At 45.5% G+C, this 23,056-nt stretch overlaps 1 protein-coding gene across 1 annotated transcript; it reads right to left on the reverse strand.

Moving 5' to 3' along the window:
* Nucleotides 1-6,151: 6,151 nt before the first annotated feature.
* Nucleotides 6,152-8,067, reverse strand: LOC129849426 (small nuclear ribonucleoprotein E). Its single transcript, XM_055916279.1, has 5 exons — nucleotides 7,879-8,067; nucleotides 7,525-7,551; nucleotides 7,318-7,380; nucleotides 7,125-7,203; nucleotides 6,152-6,405 (listed from the first exon to the last, which is right to left on the reverse strand). Exons 1-5 carry the CDS (start codon nucleotides 7,930-7,932, stop codon nucleotides 6,350-6,352), a joined length of 279 nt encoding a protein of 92 aa, XP_055772254.1. The 5' UTR covers nucleotides 7,933-8,067; the 3' UTR covers nucleotides 6,152-6,349.
* Between the last annotated feature and the right edge of the window lie 14,989 nt (nucleotides 8,068-23,056).

Below are 23,056 nucleotides of genomic sequence, written 5' to 3' on the forward strand. Positions count from 1 at the left end.
GATGTGCCTATGTGTGCACTTACACAAACCAAGGTGTCTTCACCAACAAGAAAAAGGCGGGGTGGGAAACAGAAGAGGGCGGATACACACACCAACCGCATGGGAGAAGTAGGCTGAGAACGTTATCGAGAACAGCAAAAACATCACTCCTGTGTGTGTGTTTGTGTGTATTTGTGTGTATTTGTGTGCGTCATACATGTTTATACGATAACAAGCGCTCGCATTATTTCTCAGAAGCGGAGGGACCGCAACACCCCCGTTCTGACACCACTTCCGCAGATTCGAGCAAAACAACACATCTGCCATCGGAAAAAGGGCCACAGTGCCACTCCCTCTCACAAACATTACCCTATTGAGACGGACCGCAGGGACCCGACTGAGCTGATACTTTTAGTGAATGCAGGCAATTTAACAGAAATTGTTTTGAGGTCTTGTAGTCATTTGGCATGGGTCTCCAGATCCTCAAAAGGTTCTACAGCTGCACCACCGAGAGCATCCTGACCAATTGCATCACCGCCTGGTATGGCAACTGTTCGGCATCTGACCGCTACAGAGGGTAATGCGTACGGCCCAGTACATCACTGGAGCCAAGCTTCCTGACATCCAGGACCTATATACTAGGCGGTGTCAGAGGAAGGCCCACATTTTGTTTTTTTTAACTCCAGTCACCTAAGTCATAGACTGTTCTCTCTGCTACCGCACGACAAGCGGTAGCTGAGAGTCTGGGAACAAAAGGCTCCTTATCAGCTTCTACCCCCAATCCATAAGACTGCCGAACAACTAATCAAATGGTCACCTGGACTATTTACATTGACCCCCCCCCCCTTTGTTTTTACACTGCTGTTACTCGCTGTTTATTATCTATGCATAGTCACTTTACAAATGACCTCGACTAACCTGTACCCCCGCACATTGACTCTGTACCGGTACCCCCTGTATAAAGCCTCGTTATCGTTATGTAAATGTCCTGTTACTTTTTGGATTGATTAGATTTTTTTTACTTTAGTTTATTTAGAATATATTTTATTAACTCTATTTCTTGAACTATATTGCTGGTTAAGTGTTTGTAAGTAAGCATTTCATGATAAGGTCTACACCTGTTGTATTCGGCACATGTGACAAATAGTTTATATTTATTTGATTACATTTTTTTCTTTGATGTGAAAGCCGATCTATTTGTGACAACAATTTGGGTGATAGCCAAGAGAAGGCCTCAAACCAGGGCTCTTGTGCTTGTCAAGCCTCTTATGGCTGTTGAATGGGTGGAATCAGGTGTGTTATTGCTGGGCTGGAGAAAAAGCCTGATGACAAGCTAACTTCTCTGTCTCTTCTCTGTCTCTCTGTTTCTCTCTCTCACTATCTATCTATCTCTCTGTCTCTCTCTCTCACTATCTATCTATCTCTCTGTTTCTCTTTCTCACTATCTATCAATCTCTCTGTCTCTATGTTTGTAACGGCAGATTTCCTCCTCTTCGTCTGAAGAGGAGGTGTAGCAGGGATCGGACCAAGACGCTGCGTAGTTAGTGTTCATCATGTTTAATAACGACAAAACCGTGAACACTACAAAATACAAAGAAAACACAAAAGAACTATGGTCAGAACGTGACAATGTTTCTCCCTCTCACTATCTATCTATCTATCTATCTATCTATCTATCTATCTATCTATCTATCTATCTATCTATCTATCTATCTATCTGTCTATCTATCTGTCTCTATGTTTCTCTCTCTCACTATCTATCTATCTATCTATCTATATATCTATCTATCTGTCTATCTATCTGTCTATCTCTCTGTCTCTATGTTTCTCTCTCTCACTATCTATACATCTCTCTGTCTCTATGTTTTTTTCTCTAACCATCTATTCAATTCAATTCAAGGGGCTTTATTGGCATGGGAAACATATGTTAACATTGCCAAAGCAGAAGAGGGAAATAATATACAAAAGTGAAATAAACAATAAAAAAGAACAGTTAACATTACACTCACAGAAGTTCCAAAATAATCTGTCTTTCTGTCTGTCTGTCTGTCTGTCTGTCTGTCTGTCTGTCTATCTATCTATCTCTCTAGTCCCAGTAGCCACCCACATTCTCCCCTGTCCTGACGGAGGGCTGCATAAAGGCCTGCTCTCTCTCCATGGGTGCACACACACGCACACACACATACACAGGGGCGCAGGAGGGGTACAGTCTCTCGGCAGGAGCGGGGGGGATTGAGGGAAGGTGGGTACGGCACTGCCCCACACAAAGGCAGCCCTGAAATAGCCCCCTCACACAATGAGACCTGCCACTCGGTCTATGAGATAATGTCTAATTGAAAACACTGCAGCCATTGTGCTCCTGTCACCGGCTCTATTGTCCAGATAGCCCTCCCCCACCTCTCTTTTTCCATTGACGCGGCACGATTGTTCCGTGCCATTGTGGCACCCGCACCCAACTCTCTTTCTTTCTCTCTCTACCTCTCCCTCTCTCCGTATTGTTATAATTTCATTACTCGTTTGTTTTTTGTTCCGCTTCTCCTTTTGCTCCCCTGCAGATCTTTTGTTCCACACATTTAGGCACTTCATTTGGAGCCACCGCCACTCTCTGTGTGTGTGTGCTAAACAGGTGTCAGTTTCATGATGAGATAAAACAGGAAGTAAATCATCTGAAAAGATATGTCTCTCATTCTGTAACATCACGGAAAGCTACAAACAGCTACATATACAGTATCTGCAGAGAAAATGAAGGGTCGTTGTGAAGAGAGAAGTAGTAATCTATTCACAGGCTTATCGCCTGGCCGTGCACAGCTAGGACCTTTTCCATTGTTATGAAATATCCATTGTAAATCAATAGATCTTGTTTGAACACAGTAAACCACAGAAGTGGTCACTAACCCTGGTCCTGAAGAGCTACTGTATTATGTGTGCTAGCCTTCATCCCAGCCTAGCTCTAATACACGAGATTCAGTAAGATATCAACAGACCGTGAATAACTGATCATAGAGATTCAATAGCATCAGGATTCATATGTTAACATGATCCCTGCAGCCTATTTTCCCCAAACCCTGGGGTGACTTTCCCACCTCTGGTACGCCGTGACGCCTCTGGTACAGGTTTGGCCTCAACAAACCTGCCACTGTAGATCAGATTCTGTGTTCCAGCCATAGTCACACAATTAAAAAGCCTCCACATTTCCTCATTTTCACAAATTCTATTTAAAACAAAAAGGCGACCTTCGTATTATTCACGGTGTTAATTGGGGGTGGGGGGAAATACATGTATTGTGCATCGCGACGGCCCTGTGAAAACAAGATAAGGGCCTCGTGAACAGGTCCAAGCCGATGGCCATTCAATAGGATTGTTTGGTATAAAGATTATGAACAAGTTGAAAACAGATTATTTTTCCTTTTTGCTCTGACCAAGTCTGCCTGTCTGAGGTGAACAGTCTGGAAAGTCCCCGGCTCTGCTCTGACAGTTTCTCCTGGATTCTGTCAGAGATGGTGACAGATTGCTATGTTTGACACAATGCATCTCTGCAGGTAAAATGTCATACATATACCTGTACATTTGATTGATTCTGAGGAGATAAACATACAGAGAGCAATCCGAGGTCCAGTATTTATACATTTTCTCAATTAATTCTTGTCATTCCATCATGCTAAGCACTAGCTAAACTGATGTTGTATTAACATTGCTTAATGTTACAAACTTACACACATTCCCCCTTTCCCCCAACAAAAAAAAGACAGAGATGGCTGTCTATCTTTCTGCTGACACAGTAAGTAGTATTTTCATTACCACAAGCTATCGCTAGCTGCATCTGCTGCTCCAGTTAGACGTAGAAACACATAATATCTGGTTAGATGAATTTGAATGCTTTATTTGTGAGAAACATTAAAAAAACAAGAAAAGAAAACTATAAGGAAAGCACCTTTTATTTTGTGACCATGTTTTTATTTTAAACAAGAAGAGGTGGGCCTCCAACCCAAGTTTTGAATAAACAAAATAAACATGCATATAATCGCCATGTATTAAGTACCTACTGGTCCTATTCTTTCCCAGTCTCTCAGTCCAGGTCATGATATGATGCTATCAATGGGTGCTGGCTTTAGAGGGAGACACAGACTAACAAACAAGCATACCACCCTGCTAGTCAGAATATGTACCAAGGCCACCCGGATGTTGAAATAACAATCCCATTACAATACATCTGTACTGTATTGATGTTGTGTATTTGACATTTTTGAATAACATTTATTCATGGGGTTTTGATATAGGCCATAGACAGAGCAGAGGTTGAAATAAATAACAACCACACAAGAGTCTGAGCCCCAAAACATGTTCAATGAAGGTGCTGTGAATAGACAGAATGAGAAAAAGGGAGGGAGGTAGCCAGGATACAGACCCACACCTTGCTGAGCCAAGCCAAGAGAGGGGTCAGGTGGCTTAGGGAGTGGTCTAAGGAGAGGAAGTAGTCTCTGGAGAGGGGGGGGTCTGACCTGGGCACTGTGTCTTTTGTCTGGAAGTGGGGAGACAGAGATGGTTGAGAAGGGGAGTTGGCCCTAACACTCCTATGGAGGACTATGTATGTATGTTATGCATGTTATGTATGAGTGTGTGACTGGTAAAGCTTTTTATGGCTGAAAGGTCACCAAAATAATTTCAATTGGCTTACAACATACAGAAATCCTCAAGTAAAACTTGTTTGCTTGAACTGCACCACTGTGACAGTCAACTGCCAACGTCTGTAGAGTCTCACTGTTCTCAGCCTGACTTAAGAATGTGTGGGAGGCGTGTGGCATTGAGAGTCAGCCCATTCCTCCCCTCATAACACAAAGAGTCATCTGGCACTTGACAACGATGCCTGATGAGCGATGCATGCTGCCACAAGCTGTGGCACCCCTTCCTTTTAAGATGAGGCGCAGGGCTCCTGTCCAGTAAGGCGACACCTCGGCTATCGCTGCTGAAGCTCCTTGCTCCTTCTCCCACTTGTGAACTCCTGTCTGTCCTCGGCTGCTCGTTTCCATCACACTTCCTCCGGATAGCCAGCCGGCCTAGTGTTGTATGTTATTAATACTATTGTTAACTGCAAACTCAAGGCTGGCCTCGCTTACTCAGATCATCATGTTACAGGTATATTGTACCCAACAGTGAAATAGCCAATCCCGCTTTATATAATACGCTCTATTTATACCATATGAAATACTATGGCCACTTATGGTAAGATGTGTGGAAATGTTGATTGACAAATGCTACTCTGCAATCAGCACAGTCTTGTATCTGAAATGTTGCAGGCAATGTTTCCTGGGGAATTTTTTTTTTTTTTTAAATGAGAAAAGCATAGAATCCCAGCTGAAAATATATCTACATTTCCATGATTTGCATAGTACACATCGCCATCTGGTGGATCCTCACAGCATTAACCCAAAGACCATAAAAGTGGATGCCAGTATGATGGTCAATATTGCTAGCAAATAAAATGCATCAAGCAGCATGATTCAATTGAACTTGTAGCCAAATGAAACCAAGTAACACCCTAGCGGTTTTCTATTTGTTGGCTTTTGCGATTCTCAGAAGGAATACAGGTCGACAGAATAATAAGTGATGCGTATATGATCCCTGCTCGCTAACTATGTTCCCTTTGGGATAATAGCCAGCAGCCAACCACCCTGCATACCACTACTGGCTTGCTTCTGAAGCTAAGCAGGGTTGGTCCTGGTCAGGCCCTGGATGGGAGACCAGATGCTGCTGGAAGTGGTGTTGGAGGGCCAGTAGGAGGCACTCTTTCCTCTGGTCTAAAAAATATCCCAATGCCCCAGGGCAGTGATTGGGGACACTGCCCTGTGTAGGGTGCCGTCTTTCGGATGGGACGTTAAACGGGTGTCCTGACTCTCTGAGGTCATTAAAGATCCCATGGCACTTATCGTAAGAGTAGGGGTGTTAACCCCGGTGTCCTGGCTAAATTCCCAATCTGGCCCTCAAACCATCATGGTCACCTAATAATCCCCAGTTTACAATTGGCTCATTCATCCCCCTCCTCTCCCCTGTAACTATTCCCCAGGTCGTTGCTGCAAATGAGAACGTGTTCTCAGTCAACTTACCTGGTAAAATAACGGAAAAATAAATAAATAAATAAAGAGTAATTGGTTGTCATCATTGAAATGAGAACCACTAAGAAACAAAGCTCAATTTATTTCAGAGCAGGAAACATTGATAAAAGGAAAATTACATTATTCATGTTCCAAACACCTTTGAGATTCAACACTGTTTGCAAAAAAGAAAAGAAAAACATGACAAAATAGAATGTGAAAAACATCCAAAAGATCCACAAATCTGTCTGCTGGCTGTAGATGGATGTTGTCCTGTTGAGTTAAGTGGCAACACTCTGTAGCAAGGTGATGTTATCTCCTTTCAGCATGATCCTCCCTGAGAGACAGATGTAGGGAGGGAGAGAGAGGAGGCGGATAGGTGGAGACAGGTGATCAGTCTAGAGTAACTGACACTTCAGCAGGAGGAGACACTTGTTCAGACTGCCGACAAAAAAGATGACTAATCATCGACAATGAATGAGAAACTACAGACTTAGTCAACTGGAGTGGCCTTTATCAATTTTATGGCATTAGGCCACAAGAGTCATCTGGTTTGAAGTGTGTTTTTTCTCCAAGGTGCTCCCCACCAGAAGAGGCATTTCCTTGTTTTTCGTCCTTGCATTTCCTTGTTTGGTCCGTGTCTCTTTTCCTACCATGTCAGACGACGTTTTGGTAGCCTATCCTGTGCAAATGTTATATCTTATGCGAGCTAGCTTTTTGCAAGTCAGACAAATGTTCAAAAACACAACCTGTTTGGACCTCCACCCATGCGAAACATTTGATTGGCTTAATAAGTGGCAACATCACTTGTTTCCATCTGGACCATATATCACCCCTTTTTTTTAATCTTCCTCCTGAGACAACTTCCCCAGGCTTTCAAACAGAATGTGAGAAGCCAGGGCCTCCGAGGTTAGTCACAGACAAACTGATATTGTGGAACGTGCACAATAGCCTGCAAGTCTTATCACTGAAATGTGTATGAATCAACATGTAATACACAGAGACAAACACTGAGAAATGTGGGGTAAAAAAGACAGAAAACAATCTCAGACTTACCCAGGGGTTTCCTGTTCTTGGTCTTCATGTGAACCTCCTCAGCATCATCCAGAACCAGGTTCATGTACTCATCAAAGCCCTGAGAGGGAGAGGTTTGTTGGTTACAACTACACATCTAGGCATCAGCAGCCAAGATATAGTTTCAAGAGCCTTGTCCAAGTAGAACTGGAGGAACTGGAGGAAGAGGACTTACGATGATGCAGCCCTCTATCCGCATGTTCACTTGTTCATACAGCCACACCTGTATCCGAGAACGCTGCAGGGAGAAGAGAGGCTTTGAATACATTTGAGAGATAGCTCGCTAGGTAATGTATTATGAAAGTACGAGGTCTATTTTCAACTATGAACAACAAATCATGTGACTGAAATGAAGAAAATCATATAAAAATGCAATACTTACGTTCTGTAGATACCTGAAAATAAGGTTCTGGTGGACAGAGGGGGGTCAAGGAAACTCGACAAACATATTGCTTAACTGGCTACACATGTTTTTCTGGCCATTAGCAACATTACCATCTCAAAAGTTCATTTAAGTTTAGCTACATAACCGGCCATAGTGTTTCAGTTCCTGGCCGAAACACTAAGGTCCATGTGTATTAATAGCAACGGCTCATTAATTAATAACTACGTACCACTAGCTAGTTATGATTACCATGCTAACTTAGCTACAGTGATTCAGACACAAGCCAGAGCAAAATAGCAGGCTAACGTTACAACACAATACTGCACAGAGTATTTCATGATAAAGGGATACGATTGGCTGCACCATAACCTTCTGGACCTTCTGCCCTTGTCCTCTGTACGCCATCCTCCTTGTCGGTTTAACGCTTAGTTGTCTAAAAACCTTTTTTTTCAGCAAAACATTTCAGTCGTAGTCCGACGGCGAAATTGAAATAATCACGTTGGGGTTCTCTTCAATGGCGCGCTCTAGGCCTTCCGCGTGCGCAAGCAGGGTGATTGTGCTGTAGTGCCCCTATGGGCAGGAGGTAGTTACTGCCGATTCCCCAGACAGACAGACAGTACCTCTGACTGCACTGTGCAGTTCGGAGCAGGGCTCAATGTGGGCGGGAGGTAGTTACTGCGGATTCCCCAGACAGACAGTACCTTTGACTGCACTGTGCAGTTCGGAGCAGGGCTCAATGTGGGCAGGAGGTCGTTACTGCGGATTCCCCAGACAGACAGACAGTACCTCTGACTGCACTGTGCAGTTCGGAGCAGGGCTCAATGTGGGCGGGAGGTAGTTACTGCGGATTCCCCAGACAGACAGTACCTTTGACTGCACTGTGCAGTTCGGAGCAGGGCTCAATGTGGGCAGGAGGTCGTTACTGCGGATTCCCCAGACAGACAGACAGTACCTCTAACTGCACTGTGCAGTTCGGAGCAGGGCTCAATGTGGGCGGGAGGTAGTTACTGCGGATTCCCCAGACAGACAGACAGTACCTCTGACTGCACTGTGCAGTTCTGAGCAGGGCTCAATGTGGGCGGGCGGTAGTTACTGCGGATTCCCCAGACAGACAGACAGTACCTCTGACTGCACTGTGCAGTTCGGAGCAGGGCTCAATGTGGGTGGGAGGTAGTTACTGCGGATTCCCCAGGCAGACAGTACCTCTGACTGCACTGTGCAGTTCTGAGCAGGGCTCAATGTGGGCGGGCGGTAGTTACTGCGGATTCCCCAGACAGACAGACAGTACCTCTGACTGCACTGTGCAGTTCGGAGCAGGGCTCAATGTGGGTGGGAGGTAGTTACTGCGGATTCCCCAGGCAGACAGTACCTCTGACTGCACTGTGCAGTTCGGAGCAGGGCTCATTGTGGGTGGAGTCAATCATTTGACCCCGCCCACTTTTTTTGTGTGCATCTGAGGTTTGACAGTCATACACTGAATAAAAAAAACACACATTTGCGTAAGACATGTTGAATACAAACGTATTTAATTTTTGAAGATCGTAAGAAATATTATATAAAGTGATTCCGGCAGATGTGTTGTAACACTGTTTGCTTCTTACTATATTTGAGACAAGCTACTGATATTGTTGCAGTGAACAACAGAATTATGTCATGTACTGTTAAAATTGTGTTGATAAATGTTATAACTTTGTAATTATATTATTTCATTGAGCATATATACAGTTACTACCTATCCTGATTTATAATGCTTTTTATTTTCCTCATGAGAATGGAGACAGACTATACCATATAGACATACTGACAAGATGAATGTGCTCTGTACATTAAGTTATACCAGCTCCAGTAAAGAGATCAGAGACTCGGGTGACTTCTACATCATCTTTACTAAACAACATAACACAATTCATAATTGAAACAATTAACACAGCAGACAAAAACAAGGTTTGACCACTCTTCAAATGGCTTCACTCCTGCTCAACATTTTCTTGTTGTCAACTGCCTCCACATAGAACATCTCATAATCTCTCTAACTGGAACGAGAACATGAATGGTTCCTTGAGGAGAATATTTTCCTCTTCATCCAGGCCATCATACAACCGTAGTTCTTTAAGAGTTGTAATACGGTCTTCCCCGTCCATCCCAATTACACTTGGGAGGGAAACGGTGCCTTTAAATGTTTGGCGTTCGCACCACCTTGCTGCCTCTAGGCTGTCCTTGAGAAGAACATCTGCTTCCTTGAAGAAAAAGGAAGAATAAATATTAAGAGTAGTGTCTCATTGGGTGATCAAGTCAAATTACACCTCACTTTCACATTACCACCATGCAAACAAAAGTCACTATTACTAAAGGGGTTTTCAGTGATATCTATAACTACTCAACAAGTCATCACAACTATTATATCTTGCCATGCATCAAGCCTTCAGCTTTACACACAGTAGACTACATACCCAGTTCACAGCTCCCAGTTCGCTGTGCATTTTGTTTTCAGTATCGTCTAGAATGAAAACAGATTGTGGTCATTAAGTAATGTAAGGGAACCTCTAGGGATGTGTGTAAAAGAGTGTACCTTACTTTAGTTAATAGCCTATACAGTACCTATTCCTGCAGAGCTGGATGCTGATGAAACATGCTGTGACTTCTTAGGGGGGGGACATCTTCTACATCCTGAAATATATTGGGGGGGGGTTAAGTTTTTAAACACTGGTTTAAGACTATACCACTCATCATATGAGAGGGGGGGATTAAATCTTTAAACACTGGTTTAAGACTATACCACTCATCATATGAGAGGGGGGGATTAAATCTTTAAACACTGGTTTAAGACTATACCACTCATAATAGGAGAGGGGGGATTAAGTCTTTAAACATTAGTTTAAGACTATACCACTCATCATATGAGAGGGGGGATTAAGTCTTTAATTTGGCACTCTTGGCACTGACGGAAACATGGATTACCACAGATAACACTGCTACTCCTACTGCTCTCTCCTCGTCTGCCCACGTGTTCTCGCACACCCCGAGAGCTTCTGGTCAGCGGGGTGGTGGCACTGCGATCCTCATCTCTCCCAAGTGGACATTCTCTCTTTCTCCCCTGACCCATCTGTCTATCGCCTCCTTTGAATTCCATGCTGTCACAGTTACCAGCCCTTTCAAGCTTAACATCCTTATCATTTATCGCCCTCCAGGTTCCCTTGGAGAGTTCATCAATGAGCTTGACGCCTTGATTAGTTCCTTTCCTGAGGATGGCTCACCTCTCACAGTTCTGGGTGACTTTAACCTCCCCACGTCTACCTTTGACTCATTCCTCTCTGCCTCCTTCTTTCCACTCCTCTCCTCTTTTGACCTCACCCTCTCACCTTCCCCCCCTACTCACAAGGCAGGCAATACGCTTGACCTCATCTTTACTAGATGCTGTTCTTCCACTAATCTCATTGCAACTCCCCTCCAAGTCTCCGACCACTACCTTGTATCCTTTTCCCTCTCGCTCTCATCCAACACTTCCCACTCTGCCCCTACTCAGATGGTATCGCGCCGTCCCAACCTTCGCTCTCTCTCCCCCGCTACTCTCTCCTCTTCCATCCTATCATCTCTTCCCTCTGCTCAAACCTTCTCCAACCTATCTCCTGATTCTGCCTCCTCAACCCTCCTCTCCTCCCTTTCTGCATCCTTTGACTCTCTATGTCCCCTATCCTCCAAGCCGGCTCGTTCCTCCCCTCCTGCTCCGATGCTCGACGACTCATTGCGAGCTCACAGAACAGGGCTCCGGGCAGCCGAGCGGAAATGGAGGAAAACTCGCCTCCCTACGGACCTGGCATCCTTTCACTCCCTCCTCTCTACATTTTCCTCTTCTGTCTCTGCCGCTAAAGCCACTTTCTACCACTCTAAATTCCAAGCATCTGCCTCTAACCCTAGGAAGCTCTTTGCCACCTTCTCCTCCCTCCTGAATCCCCCCCCCCCTCCTCCCTCTCTGCGGATGACTTCGTCAACCATTTTGAAAAGAAGGTCGACAACATCCGATCCTCATTTGCTAAGTCAAACGACACCGCTGGTTCTGCTCACACTGCCCTACCCTGTGCTTTGACCTCTTTCTCCCCTCTCTCTCCAGATGAAATCTCGCGTCTTGTGACGGCCGGCCGCCCAACAACCTGCCCGCTTGACCCCATCCCCTCCTCTCTTCTCCAGACCATTTCCGGAGACCTTCTCCCTTACCTCACCTCGCTCATCAACTCATCCTTGACCGCTGGCTACGTCCCTTCCGTCTTCAAGAGAGCGAGAGTTGCACCCCTTCTGAAAAAACCTACACTCGATCCCTCCGATGTCAACAGCTACAGACCAGTATCCCTTCTTTCTTTTCTCTCCAAAACTCTTGAACGTGCCGTCCTTGGCCAGCTCTCCTGCTATCTCTCTCAGAATGACCTTCTTGATCCAAATCAGTCAGGTTTCAAGACTAGTCATTCAACTGAGACTGCTCTTCTCTGTGTCACAGAGGCGCTCCGCACTGCTAAAGCTAACTCTCTCTCCTCTGCTCTCATCCTTCTAGACCTATCGGCTGCCTTTGATACTGTGAACCATCAGATCCTCTTCTCCACCCTCTCCGAGTTGGGCATCTCCGGCGCGGCCCACGCTTGGATTGCGTCCTACCTGACAGGTCGCTCCTACCAGGTGGCGTGGCGAGAATCTGTCTCCGCACCACGTGCTCTCACCACTGGTGTCCCCCAGGGCTCTGTTCTAGGCCCTCTCCTATTCTCGCTATACACCAAGTCACTTGGCTCTGTCATATCCTCACATGGTCTCTCCTATCATTGCTATGCAGACGACACACAATTAATCTTCTCCTTTCCCCCTTCTGATAACCAGGTGGCGAATCGCATCTCTGCATGTCTGGCAGACATATCAGTGTGGATGACGGATCACCACCTCAAGCTGAACCTCGGCAAGACGGAGCTGCTCTTCCTCCCGGGGAAGGACTGCCCGTTCCATGATCTTGCCATCACGGTTGACAACTCCATTGTGTCCTCCTCCCAGAGCGCTAAGAACCTTGGCGTGATCCTGGACAACACCCTGTCGTTCTCAACTAACATCAAGGCGGTGACCCGTTCCTGTAGGTTCATGCTCTACAACATTCGCAGAGTACGACCCTGCCTCACACAGGAAGCGGCGCAGGTCCTAATCCAGGCACTTGTCATCTCCCGTCTGGATTACTGCAACTCACTGTTGGCTGGGCTCCCTGCCTGTGCCATTAAACCCCTACAACTCATCCAGAACGCCGCAGCCCGTCTGGTGTTCAACCTTCCCAAGTTCTCTCACGTCACCCCGCTCCTCCGCTCTCTCCACTGGCTTCCAGTTGAAGCTCGCATCCGCTACAAGACCATGGTGCTTGCCTACGGAGCTGTGAGGGGAACGGCACCTCCGTACCTTCAGGCTCTGATCAGGCCCTACACCCAAACAAGGGCACTGCGTTCATCCACCTCTGGCCTGCTCGCCTCCTTACCTCTGAGGAAGTACAGTTCCCGCTCAGCCCAGTCAAAACTGTTCGCTGCTCTGGCACCCCAATGGTGGAACAAACTCCCTCACGACGCCAGGTCAGCGGAGTCAATCACCACCTTCCGGAGACACCTGAAACCCCACCTCTTTAAGGAATACCTAGGATAGGATAAAGTAATCCTTCTAACCCCCCCCCCCTTAAAAGATTTAGATGCACTATTGTAAAGTGGTTGTTCCACTGGATATCATAAGGTGAATGCACCAATTTGTAAGTCGCTCTGGATAAGAGCGTCTGCTAAATGACTTAAATGTAAATGTAAATGTTTAAACATTGGTTTAAGACTATACCACTCATCATATGACACCTCCTACCTGTAGTGTGTTTTGTTTTCACAGCCTTTTTCGATCTTTCAACCTCTTCTTCACACCTTAGTGAGTGAATGACATACATTACATACATTCAATATGAAAATATATCCAGGTCATTCTGGCTACAGTGAAACAAGTGATTTTAAGAATGCAAATGAAAAGTTATTATAATGTTCAAGACTTACGGCGTGGGAAAGTTCTGCAGGAAAACTAGGCACCACCATCGCCTAACGTGCTGCATGTTTTCCTTTGAAAAAGAAAATCCCACAATCGGATGAGGATCCTAAAAAACATTATATCCATTAGTGATGAGAATTTCATAATTTATACATACCTCAGGGAAATCACACTGTGCTTCCATTGCAATGTATAGAGCGTACTGTAAGTTAAGAAAGAATAGGTTGTTAAGTTTGATAGTTATGATAACAACAATAATGATCATAGTAAATCATAATAATAATACCAACCCCACCCAGGAATATATTTCAGAATGTAGAAGACACCCCCCCAGGAATATATTTCAGGATGTAGAAGACATCCCCCCAGGAATATATTTCAGGATGTAGAAGACATCCCCCCCAGGAATATATTTCATGATGTAGAAGACATCACCCCAGGAATATATTTCAGGACGTAGAAGACACCCCCCCCCCCCCCAGGAATATATTTCAGGATGTAGAAGACATCCCCCCCAGGAATATATTTCAGGACGTAGAAGACACCCCCCAGGAATATATTTCAGGACGTAGAAGACATCCCTCCAGGAATATATTTCAGGATGTAGAAGACATCCCCCCAGGAATATATTTCAGGGTGTAGAAGACATCCACCCCAGGAATATATTTCAGGATGTAGAAGACATCCCCCCCAGGAATATATTTCAGGATGTAGAAGACATCCACACCAGGAATGTATTTCAGGATGTAGAAGACATCCCCCCCCAGGAATATATTTCAGGATGTAGAAGACATCCCCCCCCAGGAATATATTTCAGGATGTAGAAGACATCCCCCCCAGGAATATATTTCAGAATGTAGAAGACACCCCCCCAGGAATATATTTCAGGATGTAGAAGACATCCCCCCCAGGAAGATATTTCAAGATGTAGAAGACATCCCCCCCAGGAATATATTTCAGGATGTAGAAGACATCCCCCCCAGGAATATATTTCAGGATGTAGAAGACATCCACCCCAGGAATATATTTCAGGATGTAGAAGACATCCCCCCCAGGAATATATTTCAGAATGTAGAAGACACCCCCCCAGGAATATATTTCAGGATGTAGAAGACATCCCCCCCAGGAAGATATTTCAGGATGTAGAAGACATCCCCCCCAGGAAGATATTTCAGGATGTAGAAGACATCCACCCCAGGAATATATTTCAGGATGTAGAAGACATCCCCCCCAGGAATATATTTCAGGATGTAAAAGACATCCCCCCCAGGAATATATTTCAGGATGTAGAAGACATCCACCCCAGGAATATATTTCAGGATGTAGAAGACATCCCCCCCCAGGAATATATTTCAGGATGTAGAAGACACCCCACCCCCAGGAATATATTTCAGAATGTAGAAGAGACCCCCCCCAGGAATATATTTCAGGATGTAGAAGACATCCCCCCCCCAGGAATATATTTCAGGATGTAGAAGACATCCCCCCCAGGAATATATTTCAGGATGTAGAAGACATCCCCCCAGGAATATATTTCAGGATGTAGAAGACATCCACCCCAGGAATATATTTCAGGATGTAGAAGACATCCCCCCAGGAATATATTTCAGGATGTAGAAGACATCCCCCCAGGAATATATTTCAGGATGTAGAAGACATCCCCCCAGGAATATATTTTAGGATGTAGAAGACATCCCCCCAGGAATATATTTCAGGATGTAGAAGACATCACCCCAGGAATATATTTCAGGATGTAGAAGACATCCTCCCAGGAATATATTTCAGGATGTAGAAGACATCCCCCCAGGAATATATTTCAGGATGTAAAAGACATCCCCCCCAGGAATATATTTCAGGATGTATAAGACATCCCCCCCAGGAATATATTTCAGGATGTAGAAGACATCCCCCCAGGAATATATTTCAGGATGTAGAAGACATCCCCCCAGGAATATATTTCAGGATGTAGAAGACATCCCCCAAGGAATATATTTCAGGATGTAGAAGACATCCCCGCCAGGAATATATTTCAAGATGTAGAAGACATCCCCCCAGGAATATTTTTCAGGATGTAGAAGACATCCACCCCAGGAATATATTTCAGGATGTAGAAGACATCCCCCCCAGGAATATATTTCAGGGTGTAGAAGACATCCCCCCCCCAGGAATATATTTCAGGATGTAGAAGACATCCCCCCAGGAATACATTTCAGGATGTAGAAGACATCCCCCCTAGGAATATATTTCAGGATGTAGAAGACATCCCCCCCTCAGGAATATATTTCAGGATGTAGAAGACATCCCCCCAGGAATATATTTCAGGATGTAGAAGACATCCCCCCCAGGAATATATTTCAGGATGTATAAGACATCCCCCCAGGAATATATTTCAGGATTGAGAAGACACCCCCCCCCCCCCCAGGAATATATTTCAGGATGTAGAAGACATCCCCCCCAGGAATATATTTCAGGACGTAGAAGACACCCCCCCCCCCAGGAATATATTTCAGGATGTAGAAGACATCCACCCCAGGAATATATTTCAGGATGTAGAAGACATCCCCCCTAGGAATATATTTCAGGATGTAGAAGACATCCCCCCAGGAATATATTTCAGGATGTAGAAGACATCCCCCCAGGAATATATTTCAGGATGTAGAAGACATCCCCCCCAGGAATATATTTCAGGATGTAGAAGACATCCCCCCCAGGAATATATTTCAGGATGTAGAAGACATCCCCCCCAGGAATATATTTCAGGGTGTAGAAGACATCCCCCCCCAGGAATATATTTCAGGATGTAGAAGACATCCCCCCAGGAATACATTTCAGGATGTAGAAGACATCCCCCCAGGAATACATTTCAGGATGTAGAAGACATCCCCCCAGGAATATATTTCAGGATGTAGAAGACATCCCCCCCAGGAATATATTTCAGGATGTAGAAGACATCCCCCCCAGGAATATATTTCAGGATGTAGAAGACATCCCCCCAGGAATATATTTCAGGATGTAGAAGACACCCCCCCCCCCCCCCCCCCCCCCCAGGAATATATTTCAGGATGTAGAAGACATCCCCCCCAGGAATATATTTCAGGACGTAGAAGACACCCCCCTCTCCCAGGAATATATTTCAGGATGTAGAAGACACCCCCCCCCCCCCAGGAATATATTTCAGGATGTAGAAGACACCCCCCCCCCCCCCCCAGGAATATATTTCAGGACTTAGAAGACACCCCCCCAGGAATATATTTCAGGATGTAGAAGACATCCCCCCCAGGAATATATTTCAGGATGTAGAAGACCCCTCCCTCAAGAAGTCACAGGATGTCCCATCAGCGTACAGCTCTGCAGGAGTTTGATGTGTGAATTGTGTATGTAGTGTAAAAACTGTAGGAAATAGGTCCCAAAAAGTGTCAAGAATAATAAACAAGAAAAAGTATGAGCAATAACAATAATGTGCTTTGCTTGCTGCAAGCACAGAAATAATAATAACTTTTCATATGTTATAACAGAAATAGGACTAATATAATATACTGAATAGCCAGCATCTTACCATCAAAACAAACACCCCACAGTTGTTTGAGAAACCTTGCTTTGGTAGGCCCTGTTGTGTGAACAAGGTTCAATTTTCAATAAAGGAATGACAATCAAATGTTACAGTTCAGTGGAATAATTTAAAGGAACATCTAACCTGAACATCCTCCACACCAAAAGTCCTCCAAGGTCCAGGGGACAAGATCCGAGCAATATTTCTGTGAACACAGTGTATGTGAAAGTAAAGAAAAAGTACAATTCAACAGCTTTTTATACTCTACCATGCATAACAGTTTTGAACACAGTTGGAACTGAATTAGCCCAAGTATTTTTCACAACATGTATGAGTGTTGCTGGACCAGAAAATCTATTTTCGACTGCAAACACACCATTTCTCACATCAATGCAATCACATGCCAAAAATCTTTCCTCGGACACCGTTTCAATGCAATGTGTATGCTTTCACTTACATGCCAAAAATCTTTCCTCGGACACCGTTTCAAAGCAATGTGTATGCTTTCACTCACATGCCAAAAATCTTTCCTTGGACACAGTTTCAAAGCAATCAAATCAAATCAAATGTATTTATATAGCCCTTCTTACATCAGCTAATATCTCAAAGTGCTGTACAGAAACCCAGCCTAAAACCCCAAACAGCAAGCAATGCAGGTGTAGAAGCACGATGGCTAGGAAAAACTCCCTAGAAAGGCCAAAACCTAGGAAGAAACCTAGAGAGGAACCAGGCTATGAGGGGTGGGCAGTCCTCTTCTGGCTGTGCTGGGTGGAGATTATAACAGAACATGGCTAAGATGTTCAAATGTGCATAAATAATAATAATCACAGTAGTTGTCGAGGGTGCAACAAGTCAGCATCTCAGGAGTAAATGTCAGTTGACTTTTCATAGCCGATCATTAAGAGTATCTCTACCGCTCCTGCTGTCTCTAGAGAGTTGAAAACAGCAGGTCTGGAACAGGTAGCACGTCTGGTGAACAGGTCAGGGTTCCATAGCCGCAGGCAGAACAGTTGAAACTGGAGCAGCAGCACGGCCAGGTGGACTGGGGACAGCAAGGAGTCATCATGCCAGGTAGTCCAGAGGCATGGTCCTAGGGCTCATGTCCTCCGAGAGAGAGAAAGAAAGAAAGAGAGAAAGAGAAAATTAGAGAGAGCATACTTAAATTCGCACATGATACCGGATAAGACAGGAGAAGCACTCCAGATATAACAGACTGACCCTAGTCCCCCAACACATAAACTACTGCAGCATAAATACTGGAGGCTGAGACAGGAGGGGTCAGGAGACACTGTGGCCCCATCCGATGATACCCCCAGACAGGGCCAAACAGGCAGGATATAACCCCACACACTTTGCCAAAGCACAGCCCCAACACCACTAGAGGGATACCTTCAACCACCAACTTACCATCCTGAGACAAGGCCGAGTATAGCCCACAAAGATCTCCGCCACGGCACAAACCAAGGAGGGACGCCAACCCAGACAGGAAGATCACGTCAGTGACTCAACCCACTCAAGTGACGCACCCCTCCTAGGGACGGCATGGAAGAGCACCACTAAGCCAGTGACTCAGCCCCTGTAATAGGGTTAGAGGCAGAAAATCCCAGTGGAGGGGAACCGGCCAGGCAGAGACAGCAAGGGCGGTTCGTTGCTCCAGAGCCTTTCCGTTCCCCTTCACACTCCTGGGCCAGACTACACTCAATCATATGACCCACTGAAGAGATGAGTCTTCAGTAAATACTTAAAGGTTGAGACCGAGTCTGCGTCTCTCACATGGGTAGGCAGACCATTCCATAAAAATGGAGCTCTATAGGAGAAAGCCCTGCCTCCAGCTGTTTGCTTAGAAATTCGAGGGATAATTAGGAGGCCTGCGTCTTGTGACCGTAGCATACGTGTAGGTATGTACGGCAGGACCAAATTGGAAAGATAGGTAGGAGCAAGCCCATGTAATGCTTTGTAGGTTAGCAGTAAAACCTTGAAATCACCCCTTGCCTTAACAGGAAGCCAGTTTAGGGAGGATAGCACTGGAGTAATATGATCAAATTCTTTGGTTCTAGTCAGGATTCTAGCATCTGTATTTAACACTAACTGAAGTTTATTTAGTGCTTTATCCGGGTAGCCAGAAAGTAGAGCATTGCAGTAATCTAACCTAGAAGTAACAAAAGCATGGATACATTTTTCTGCATCATTTTTGGACAGAAAGTTACTGATTTTTGCAATGTTACGTAGATGGAAAAAAGCTGTCCTTGAAACAGTCTTGATATGTTCGTCAAAAGAAAGATCAGGGTCCAGAGTAACGCCGAGGTCGTTCACAGTTTTATTTGAGATGACTGTACAACAATCAAGATGAATTGTCAGATTCAACAGAAGATCTCTTTGTTTCTTGGGACCTAGAACAAGCATCTCTGTTTTGTCCAAGTTTAAAAGTAGAAAGTTTGCAGCCATCCACTTCCTTATGTCTGAAACACAGGCTTCTAGCGAGGGCAATTTTGGGGCTTCTGTCACGCCCTGACCTTAGAGAGCTTTTTATGTCTCTATTTTGGTTTTGTCAGGGTGTGATTTGGGTGGGCATTCTATTTTCATTTTTCTATGTGTTGTATTTCTTTGTTTGGCCGGGTATGGTTCTTGTCACGGCTGTTGAAGGATGAGGACCAAGGTGCAGCGTGGTGAGCGTACATTTTCTTTATTTAAGAATGACGCCGACAAAAAACAATAAACCATACAAAAACAAACCGTGAAGCTCAAAGACTATGTGCCCTAAACAAAGTCAACTTCCCACAAAGACAGGTGGGGAAAAAAGGATACCTAAGTGTGGTTCCCAATCAGAGACAACGATAGACAGCTGTCCCTGATTGAGAACCATACCCGGCCAAAACATAGAAATATAAAATCATAGAAACACAAAACATAGAATGCCCACCCCAACTCACGCCCTGACCAAACCAAAATAGAGACATTAAAAGGATCTCTAAGGTCAGGGCGTGACAGTACCCCCCCAAAGTTGCGGACTCCGGCCGCAAAACCTAAACCTATAGGGGAGGGTCTGGGTGGGCATCTATCCGCGGCGGCGGCTCAGGTGTGGGACGCAGACCCCGCTCCACCGCTGGCTCACCTCACTTTGGTGGCACCTCTGGTGCGGGGACCCTCGCCGCCGACCCCAGACTGGGGACCCTCGTTGCGGGCCCCGGACTGGGCACCCTCGTTGCGGGCCCCGGACTGAGCACCCTCGTTGCGGGTCCCGGACTGGGCACCCTCGTAGCGGGCCCCGGACTGGGGACCCTCGTCGGGAGCTCCGGACTGGAGGGCGCCTCTGGAAGCTCCGGACTGAAAGGCGCTTCTGGAAGCTCCGGACTGAAGGGCGCCTCTGGAAGCTCCGGACTGAAGGGCGCCTCTGGAAGCTCCGGACTGAAGGGCGCCTCTGGAAGCTCCGGATGGAAGGGCGCCTCTGGAAGCTCCGGATGGAAGGGCGCCTCTGGAGGGTCCGGACTGGAGGGCGTCGCTGGAGGATCCAGACTGGAGGGCGACTCTGGAGGGTCCGGATTGGAGGATGACTCTGGAGGGAGGAGACGCAGAGACAGCCTGGTGCGTGGGGCTGCCACAGGGCAGGCTGGGGGAGACCTACAGAAGGCCTGGTGCGTAGAGGAGGCACCGGATGAACCGGGCTGTGGGGGAGCACTGGAGCTCTGGTGCGCAGCCTTGGCACCACTCTTCCAGGCTGAATGCCCACTTTAGCCCGGCCCCTCCAGAGTGCAGGCACAGGCAGAGGTCGAACCGAATAGATGCAGAGCCTCGGTCTGACGCCATTAAAAGGTAATTTACCAACTTCACAAGTGCAGTCTCAGTGCTATGATGGGGTCTAAAACCAGACTGAAGCATTTCGTATACATTGTTTGTCTTCAGGAAAGCAGTGAGTTGCTGCACACAGCTTTTTCAATTTTTTTTGAGAGGAATGGAAGATTCGATATAGGCCGATAGTTTTTTATATTTTCTGGGTCAAGGTTTGGCTTTTTCAAGAGAGGCTTTATTACTGCCACTTTTAGTGAGTTTGATACACATCCGGTGGATAGAGAGACGTTTATTATGTTCAACATAGGAGGGCCAAGCACAGGAAGCAGCTCTTTCAGTAGTTTAGTTGGAATAGGATCCAGTATGCAGCTTGAAGGTTTAGAGCCCATGATTATTTTCATTGTTTTGTCAAGAGATATAGTACTAAAACACTTGAGTGTCTCTCTTGATCCTAGGTCCTGGCAGAGTTGTGCAGACTCAGGACAACTGAGCTTTGGAGGAATACGCAGATTTAAAGAGGAGTCCGTAATTTGCTTTCTAATGATCATGATCTTTTCCTCAAAGAAGTTCATGAATTTATTACTGCTGAAGTGAAAGCCATCCTCTCTTGGGGAATGCTGCTTTTTAGTTAGCTTTGCGACAGTATCAAAAAAATACTTAGGATTGGTCTTATTTTCCTCAATTAAGTTGGAAAAATAGGATGATCGAGCAGCAGTGAGGGCTCTTCGATTCTGCACGGTACTGTCTTTCCAAGCTATTTGGAAGACTTCCAGTTTGGTGTGGCTGATTTTTGTCCTCTGACGTCTTTGGCTAGGCAGAGGGAGTCTGGAAGGGCATCAAGAAATCTTTGGGTTGTCTGAGAATTTATAGCACGACTTTTGATGCTCCTTGGTTGGGGTCTGAGCAGATTATTTGTTGCGATTACAAACGTAATAAAATGGTGGTCCGATAGTCCAGGATTATGAGGAAAAACATTAAGATCCACAACATTTATTCCATGGGACAAAACTAGGTCCAGAGTATGACTGTGACAGTGAGTAGGTCCAGAGACATGTTGGACAAAACCCACTGAGTCGATGATGTCTCCAAAAGCCTTTTGGAGTGGGTCTGTGGACTTTTCCATGTGAATATTAAAATCACCAAAAATTTGAATATTATCTGCTATGACTACATGGTCCGATAGGAATTCAGGGAACTCAGTGAGGAACGCTGTATATGGCCCAGGAGGCCTGTAAACAGTAGCTATAAAAAGTGATTGAGTGGGCTGCATAGATTTCATGACTAGAAGCTCAAAAGACGAAAACGTCGTTTTTTTTTTGTGAATTGAAATTTGCTATCGTAAATGTTAGCAACACCTCCGCCTTTGCAGGATGTACGGAGGATATGGTCACTAGTGTAACCAGGAGGTGAGGCCTCATTTAACACAGTAAATTCATCAGGCTTAAGCCATGTTTCAGTCAGGCCAATCACATCAAGATTATGATCAGTGATTAGTTCATTGACTATAATTGCCTTTGAAGTGAGGGATCTAACATTAAGTAGCCCTATTTTGAGATGTGAGGTATCACAATCTCTTTCAATAATGGCAGGAATGGAGGAGGTCTTTATTCTAGTGAGATTGCTAAGGCAAACACCGCCATGTTTAGTTTTGCCCAACCTAGGTCGAGGCACAGACACGGTCTCAATGGGGATAGCTGAGCTGACTACACTGATTGTGCTAGTGGCAGACTCCACTAAGCTGGCAGGCTGGCTAACAGCCTGCTGCCTGGCCTGCACCCTATTTCATTGTGGAGCTAGAGGAGTTAGAGCCCTGTATATGTTGGTAGATAAGACGAGAGCACTCCTCCAGCTAGGATGGAGTCCGTCACTCCTCAACAGGCCAGGCTTGGTCCTGTTTGTGGGTGAGTCCCAGAAAGAGGGACAATTATCTACAAATTCTATCTGTTGGGAGGGGCAGAAAACAGTGTTCAACCAGCGATTGAGTTGTGAGACTCTGCTGTAGAGCTCATCACTCCCCCTAACTGGGAGGGGGCCAGAGACAATTACTCGATGCCGACACATCTTTCTAGCTGATTTACAGGCTGAAGCTATGTTGCGCTTGGTGACCTCTGACTGTTTCATCCTAACATCGTTGGTGCCGACGTGGATAACAATATCTCT

The sequence above is a fragment of the Salvelinus fontinalis genome, chromosome 3, assembly GCF_029448725.1.
Source record: "Salvelinus fontinalis isolate EN_2023a chromosome 3, ASM2944872v1, whole genome shotgun sequence".
Taxonomy (NCBI): Eukaryota; Metazoa; Chordata; class Actinopteri; order Salmoniformes; family Salmonidae; genus Salvelinus; species Salvelinus fontinalis.

Bases quoted from the DNA above. Each gene is read 5' to 3' on its own strand.
- LOC129849426 (XM_055916279.1), bottom strand. From the start codon at position 7,932: ATGGCGTACAGAGGACAAGGGCAGAAGGTCCAGAAGGTTATGGTGCAG. The intron at 7,552-7,878 runs GTATCCCTTTAT...TCTGTCCACCAG, and splicing joins AGGTTATGGTGCAGCCAATC to AACCTTATTTTCAGGTATCT. The intron at 7,381-7,524 runs GTAAGTATTGCA...TTCTCCCTGCAG, and splicing joins TTTTCAGGTATCTACAGAAC to CGTTCTCGGATACAGGTGTG.